The following is a 7,732-nucleotide window of genomic DNA, read 5'->3' as shown; positions in this document are numbered from 1 at the left end:
GCTCATAGTTTCCAAGGCGAGAGAAATGCACTTCAGTTGTTACAAACCCGAGTCCACAGTGTGCTCAAGAATAGTCAGTTCCATTAGCAGAAAATAACAAGTCATTTCACTCATTGCATGAAGCATCAAAAAAACACACAGGAATTGATTAATGAAGGCTGCAAAATGTTGAAATTCAATGGAGATTGGAGTCCAAATTGTTGGGCCACTCGTCTTCGGTAAAGTACTCCTTCACTTTGATGTAATCCATTAAGTGGCATCCGTTAGCTTAGGGGAGAGACTTGCAGGAAAGGAGGCTTGCAGAAGCAAAGAAATTGCACTGTCTATGTCATGTTGGTTCCGGGGGGTATATATGAACGCAAGAAATAGGAACAAGGAGTGGGCTATTCGGCCTCCACCTTTCCCTCGTTAGGCAAACCCCTTCAGCCAACAAAAACAGCCCAGAGAACTTTCCTTGAACAGCCTTCAATGCAGATACATACATCTTTAAGTAAGGTGATCAAAACTGTACTAAACTAGGTTGGTCTCACCAACCGTTTTCAGGTGTAGCAAGACTTCCCCACTATTTCCCCTGGGATAATAAAGACAGACATTTCATTTGCCTTTCTAATTACTTGTTTATGGGTCTGCCCTTTTGAAACTCATATGCAGAGACACTCAGATCCCTCTGCAGAATTCTGCAGTCACAGCATTGTACAGCGCGGAAACAGACCCTTCCGTCCAACTCGTCCAAGCCGACCAGATATCCTAAATTAATCAAGTCCCATTTGCCAACGTGACCCAGATCCCTCTAAACCCTTCCTATTCATGAACCCATCCAGATGCCTTTTAAATGTTGTACCTGTGCCAGCCTCCACCACTTCCTCTGGCAGCTCATTCCATACACACACCAGCCTCTGTGTGATTTTGCACACTTCTATAAGGTCACCCTTCAGCCTCTGATGCTTCAGGGAAAATAGATCCAGCCTATCCAGCCTCTCCCTATAGCTCAAATCCTCCAATCCTGGCAACATCCTTGTAAATCTTTTCTGAACCCTTTCAAGTTACATAACATCCTTCCCAAAGCAGGGAGATCAGAATTGAACACAGTATTCCAAAAGTGGCTGGACCAATGTTGTACAGCTGCAACCTGACCGCCCAACCCCTATACTCAATGTACTGACCAATAAAGGCATGCGTACCAAATGCCTTCATCACTATCCTATCTACCGGCGAATCTACTTTCAAGGAACAAAGAACCTGCACTCTTTGTTCAGCAACACTCCCCAGGACGTTATGCTTAAGTTTTTCATTCATGCCCTGATTCGCCTTTCCTAAATGCAGCACCTTACATTATGTAAATTAAACTCCATCTGCCACTCTCCAATTTGAACAACAGTCTGATTCTTGGCTTCCTGCTTCAACAGTTTTGTCAAGGCATGTTTCAGCCATGGCGCACAGGAATAGGAAGGGCTCTGGCTGAGTCAGTAGGGCTACCTCTGGTCATTGTGAAGCCCCATGAGGCTTAAGCACCAGGCCTAGGTTGACACCCCACAGTGCACTGCTGCACTGTCAGAGCTGCCCTTGCACAGAACAACGTTGAACCTCATCCCTCCCAGATCTCCCTGGAACTATTTCAGATAAGGTTAATAATCTACTTGGTGGACAATAAAATTGATAACAACAAGATGAATGAGTTGGACCTTGTACTGAGCCAGTGGTTAGTGTTCAACAGGAGAACTCAAATAAAAACAATTCAGCCTCTGTTGCCCTTTGCAGGATTTTCCAGTGGGCGAGAAGGGCTAACTGCTAAATGAAAGCAGATGCCAGAGATCTGAAGTAAGAGTAGGTAGTGCTGGAAAAGCCCAACAGGGTCTGCCAGCGTCAGTCGGGAGAGAGAGAGTGAGAGAGATGTAACAAAATCTGGACAGTATCGAGGCTTGGGCTGACAAGTGGTAAGTAACATTCACGCCACATAAATGGCAGGCAATGACCATCTCTAATAAGAGACAATCTAACCACTGCCCCCTTGACATTCAATGGTGTTATCATCACTGAATCACCTCCCATTAGCAACATCCTTGGGTTTACCATTGACTAGAAACTCAACTGCACTTGTCATATAAACACATTGGCTACCAGAGCAGGTCAGAGGTTAGGAATACTGCGGCAAGTAACTCACCTCCTGACTCTCCACAGCCTATCCACAACCCATAAGGCACAAGTCAGGAGTGCGATGGAATATTCCCCACTTGCCTGGATGGGTGCACCTCCAACAACACTCAAGAAGATTGACACTATCCAGGACAAAGCAACCCACTCGACTGGCACCACATCCACAAGCTTACACCTCCGATGCTCAGGAGCAGCAGTGTGTACCATCTACAAGATGCATTGCAGAAATTCACCAACAATCCTCAGAGAACACCTTCCAAACCTATGCTCACTTCCATTTACAGATACATGGGAACACCAGCCCCTGCAATTTTCCCTCCAAGACACTTACCATCCTGACTTGGAAATATATTGATCGTTCCTTCAGTGTCATTGGGTCAAAATCCTGGAATTCCCTCCTTAACAGCACTATGTGGGTCAACCTACAGCATGTGGACTGCAGCGGTTCAAGAAGGCAGCTCACCCCCACCTTCTCAAGGGGCAACTAGGGACGCGCAATAAAATGCTGGCCCAGCCAGTGACGCCCATGTCCCATGAGTGAATAGAGGAAAAAAGAGAGAAACACGTAGAGTCAACATTTCGAGTCTTTTTTGGAACTGAGCAAGTTTCATTGCGTCTAATTGTTAACTCCAGCCAGGACCTGTCACAGGCACTGATAGGTTTCATTGAACTCTGTCTTTGTTGGGGCCATTGTGTGAATTTCGAAACCTGCAGCGGAGTTTCCTTACAGAGCAAGCGCGAGAGGCTCCTGTAATTAAATGATTATGGGTTCGCAAGCTACTAATTCACAACTGAGTTGTTCAATTAAATTGCTATAGTAAGGAGATAAATTGGTTTCTTAATGAATAGAGTGATAGTCGAGAGCAAAATTATTTGCTCCTCATTATGTTAATTGATTTTTATTATCACTATTAGTTACTGGTAAGAGCGATGAATCTCTTTATGAAATCAGCTGGTGTGATTTTGACTCCAGAGTAACATTTGCTCTCAGGTGCCAATGCTAGTGTTATTCCAAGTTAGCTAGGTTTAAATACAGAGTAAAGTATCCTCTACTCTTTTAAACTGAGACTAAATCTCTCTCTGCACTGTCCCCATCAAGCACTGTGAGGACAAGGATAGCACAGGGTTTGGTCAGGACTGTATAGAGGGAACATTACTGTGTATCCAACCCCATGCTTTCTCTGTCCTGGGAGTGTTTGATGGGGACAGTGTAGGGAAGACTTAACTTTCAATTTACAAGAGCAGAAGAAGCTATACACTCCATTCAAAATTGAAGACAGAGATCATGCTGTATCTAACCCTGTGCTGTATCTGTCCTGGGACTGTTTGATTGGGGTGATGTTGAGGAGGCTTCATTCTGCATCCTGCCCGTACTGTCCCTGTTCTAGGAGGGTTTGATGGGGACAGTGTAGAGGGAGCTTTACTCTGTATCTAACCATGTGTTGTACCTGACCTTGGAGTATTTGATGGGGACAGTGTAGAGAGAGCTGTACTCTGTATATATCCCTGCACTGTCCCTGCCCTGGGAGTGTTTGACAGGGACAGTGTAGAGGCAGCTTTACTCTGTATCTAACCCGTGCTGTCCCTGTCCTGAGAGTGTTTGACGGGAGACACATTAAATGGTATAACTCTCAGACAGTTCCTGGTAAATAGTATTTAATTTATTTATCAATCTCAGCCAATAGAACTCCCCATGCCAATGTCACTATCGAGAGGAGGGTGTTGCCTCGGTCGGTTCTGGAGGTTGTGGATTGTAGTGCTGTCAGATCCTGGAAGGGGTATGAAGCCTGGGATGTAGTGTTAGCTTCCACCACTTGCTTCGCAGGTTCAGAAGGAATGTCCCTTCCTGGGGTGTAGGGTCTTCCAGCCTCGTTCGCCTTCACCTCCAGCCAGTCCAGGTAGTTGGCAAGCAGAGTGTACACCCCAGGGCTCTGGAACTCACCACACCCATTCCCCCAGCTCACAATCCCAACCTGGATCCAAGCTTCGGAGTTCATGCCTTGACACATCAGCGGACCCCCGCTGTCTCCCTGCAAAAACAAGCGGAAGCCACTGAGCGCCATCGGAAATCTCTCTGGAGTGGAGATGAGGAGGAATTTCTTCAGCCAGTGTGTGGTGAATCTGTGGAACTCATTGCCACAGAGGGCTGTGGAGGCCAAGTCATTGAGTGTCTTTAAGACGGAGATAGATTCTTAATTGATAAGGGGGATGAAGGTTTAGCAGGTAGAAGGCAGGAGAATGGGGCTGAGAAACATCTCAGCCACGATCGAATGGCAGAGCAGACTCATACAGTCATAGAAATGTACGGTACAGAAAGAGAAACTTATCCAGAGGGCAGTGTACGGAGTGACCTGCCAGAGGAAGTGGTGGAGACTGGTACAATTACAAAATTTCAAATCTGGATGAGTATATGAATAGGATTAGAGGGTCATGGGCTAAATGCTGGCAATGGCACTATATTAATTTGGGACATCTGGTCAGCACGGACCAGTTGGGCCAAAGGGTCTGTTTCCATGCTGTACAGCTCTATGACTCTATAAAGTGCTTCCTGAATATCTCTCCTGAATGGTCTAGCCCTAATTCTCAGACAATGTCCCCTAGTTTTAGAATCCCCAACCAGTGGAAATAGTTTCCCATTTGACCTGAACATTTAGGTGGGAGAAATCTGCCATTCTTGCCTGGTCTGGGCCTCCACATGACTCCATCCCAATTGAATGGGATTGCCCTTAACCACCCTCTGTGATGACCAAGCAAACCACTCAGTGGCAAGGGGCAATTAGGGATGGATGTCAAACGGCAGCCTTGCCCAGCGAGGCCCACGCCCCATGAAAAGGAAAGAGAGAGGCCGTTGGTCTCATTGACTGCCAGTACCAAGCTTGGGGGGCTGAATGGTCTCCTCTGCTCACTCCATCAACACCACCACAAAGAAAGAAGATGGGATTTACCTGACAGGCGTCTCGTCCACCTTCCTCGTACCCGGCGCACAGCATGTTTTTCGTGAGACCTTTCACCCACTTCCGACAGCTGTGCCAGTCAATTAGCTCCACTTCCACCTCTTGTAGGATCGTCGGCCTCTTCTCTAAAGGATGAGCAGCAGATGCAGAAATCAGCACAGCCTTTTCTACCCAGCTGACCCAAACCCATGGAGTGGGCATTGCACCAGGACTGGGGCTGTGTCAGGGAGGGTGCAAAGCCTGGAGAGGATGGGAAAGGGGATAGATGATGGTGGAGTTACAGAAGGGAGGAGCGATAATGAGGAGACAATGGGCAGCAACTAAGGAGAAAGGAGAGGGAACAAAGTCAGGAGGTACAACAAAGGGAAGGTTGAGGGTTACAGGGGCTTTTTATATAGAGTAACAGATACCCAGTAGTGAGTCACAGACTGTATCTAATTGAAGAGTTCAGTGTGGTTTATATGTGGAATAACAGATACCCAGGAGTGAGTTACAGACTGGAATCTAATTGAGGGGTTCTGGGGGTTTTATATACAGTAATACAGATATGAGGGAGTATGTTGCAGACTGGAATCTAAGCGAGGGGTTCAGGGTGGTTTATATATAGAATAACAGGTACCCAGGTGTATGTCACAGACTGGAATCTAATCAAGGGGTTCAGGGTGGTTTATATATAGAATAACAGATATCCAGGAGTGAGTTACACCTGGAATCTAATTGGGTTTGGGGTGGTTTATACACAGAATAACAGATACCCGGGAGTGAGTTACAGACTAGAACTTAATCGAGGGGTTTGCCATGGGGGTTTATATATAGAATAACAGATACTTGGGAGTGAGTTACAGACTGGAATCTAATCAATGGGTTTGGGGTGGTTTTTATATATAGAATAACAGATGCCCACGAGTGATTTACGGATTGATATCCAATTGAAGGGCTTGGTGTGGCTTATACATGGAATAACAGATGTCTGGGAGTGAGTTACAGATTGGAATCTAATCAAGAGGTTCAGGGTGGTTTACATATGGAATAACAGATACCCAGGAGTGAGTTACAGACTGGAATCTAATTGAGGGCTTTGGGGTGGTTTATACATAGAATAAGAGATACCCGGGAGTGAGTCAGAGACTAGAATATAATTGAGGGTTTCAGGGTGGTTTATAATATCGAATAACAGATGACACTGTTGGAGATAGTGGTCGATGTTGCTGTGACAATCTCACTGAGACCTGTGTGTGTGAGAGAGAGATAGGGGAGTGGGGTATGTTGCAGGGTGAGGTGTAGCAGGGTGTGGGGTAGCAGGTTGAGGCGTTTCAGGGAGAGGAGTTGATGGTGACTGTACCAGGACTCTGGTTTACAGTGGGCCCAACCTCTCCACCTGGCATTGAGTGGCTGTGAACAAGGGTCTCCCCATTTTTGGAGCCCCTCCATTATACCAAAACCCCTCGTCCCACATAGTCTGGCACACCAGCTATTGCTTGTCGTGCTGCCCACCTCCCACTAGGGTGTGAGAACAAAAGTGATGGGATGAGGTATTTAAATGTTCATCCATTGACTCCCAGAGAGCCTCAACTGGTGGCAACATAGGCACCAATTTATCTGGGGTGCTGACTCCTCCTTCCTGGCTAGCATCCCACCCATTTACATTCTCTCCCCATCAGCAAAATCACACTGGGGTGGTGAAGGGAGGGGAGAAGGATCACGCCCCGGCCCATTTTTAGTTCATGATCCACGGCTCACCATGTTGGGTTGTACCCCATCCAATGACGAAGCAGGGTTTCCAGTCGTCAATGTCGAACTGGTCATTCAGGGGCAGCAGAACGGGCATCTGGTCATCACTGAAGGAGATGGGGGTCTCCAGCTCCACGATTGCGATGTCGTTATCGAGGTTCAAGTGGTTGTAGCTCTGGTGAATGACGATGCCAGCCACCTTGTATGTCTGCGCTTTGTGGTGCCTCAGTTCTATAGAGCCCGTCTCCACTGAGAGTTGTTTAGCCCTGCACAGAAACCACTCCATTAGTATCAATGCTCTGTCTCCGCACTACCTCCTCTCTCCCCTTCTCTCCCCTAGGAAGCTCAGGCCTCCAATATCACACTCAAATTAGTCAATCTCCAGTTGAGAGCCTTGAAGTAGAGGCCCAAATTTACACACGTCGGGGCCTTCCACAGAGGCACCTATTGTCCATGTTTATGGAGGTTGGATGGGTGCTAAGGTGGGACGAGGTGTTATTCAGGCCTGATTGGAAACTCTTTGCCCCAGGCAACAACAGTATTGGAAAGGGCCCAGGAAATCTCCATGCCAGGACTACCAGCTTCCTCCCACAATAGGCCTTGAGGAGGTTTGTAGGCCGAGGATGGGTGAGAGGAGCTTTCCTTGGAAAAACATTTGTCGGACCCAATGGAAAACTGGTTGGGTCAGATATCTCCCTGAGGCAGAGGAGACTGAGAGACACTAGACAGTGTACAGATATCTCCCTGAGAGAGAGAAGGGACTGAAAGATACCAGTAAGTGTACAGATAGCTCTCTGAGAGAGAGAAGGGACTAAAAGATACCCATCAGTGTACAGATAGCTCTCTGAGAGAGAGAGAGAGAGAGAGGGGACTGAGAGACACCAGTCAGTGTA

At 47.0% G+C, this 7,732-nt stretch overlaps 1 protein-coding gene across 1 annotated transcript in view; it reads right to left on the bottom strand.

Annotated features, from left to right (window-relative positions):
* Positions 1–3,815: 3,815 nt before the first annotated feature.
* LOC125487771 (serine protease 52-like) overlaps positions 3,816–7,732 on the bottom strand; it is a 23,041-nt gene continuing 19,124 nt past the window's right edge. Inside the window, exons 4-6 of the mRNA XM_048620035.1 lie at positions 6,849–7,105; positions 5,100–5,233; positions 3,816–4,184 (exon numbers count right to left, since the gene is read on the bottom strand). Of these exons, the coding sequence (XP_048475992.1) occupies positions 3,816–4,184; positions 5,100–5,233; positions 6,849–7,105 (760 nt within the window). The remainder of the gene's footprint in view (positions 4,185–5,099; positions 5,234–6,848; positions 7,106–7,732) is intronic.

This window comes from Rhincodon typus, chromosome 45, assembly GCF_021869965.1.
Source record: "Rhincodon typus isolate 14 chromosome 45, sRhiTyp1.1, whole genome shotgun sequence".
NCBI classification, from domain to species: Eukaryota; Metazoa; Chordata; class Chondrichthyes; order Orectolobiformes; family Rhincodontidae; genus Rhincodon; species Rhincodon typus.
Note: the sequence above shows the minus strand (reverse complement) of the source record. Positions and strands in the feature narration are given on the sequence as shown.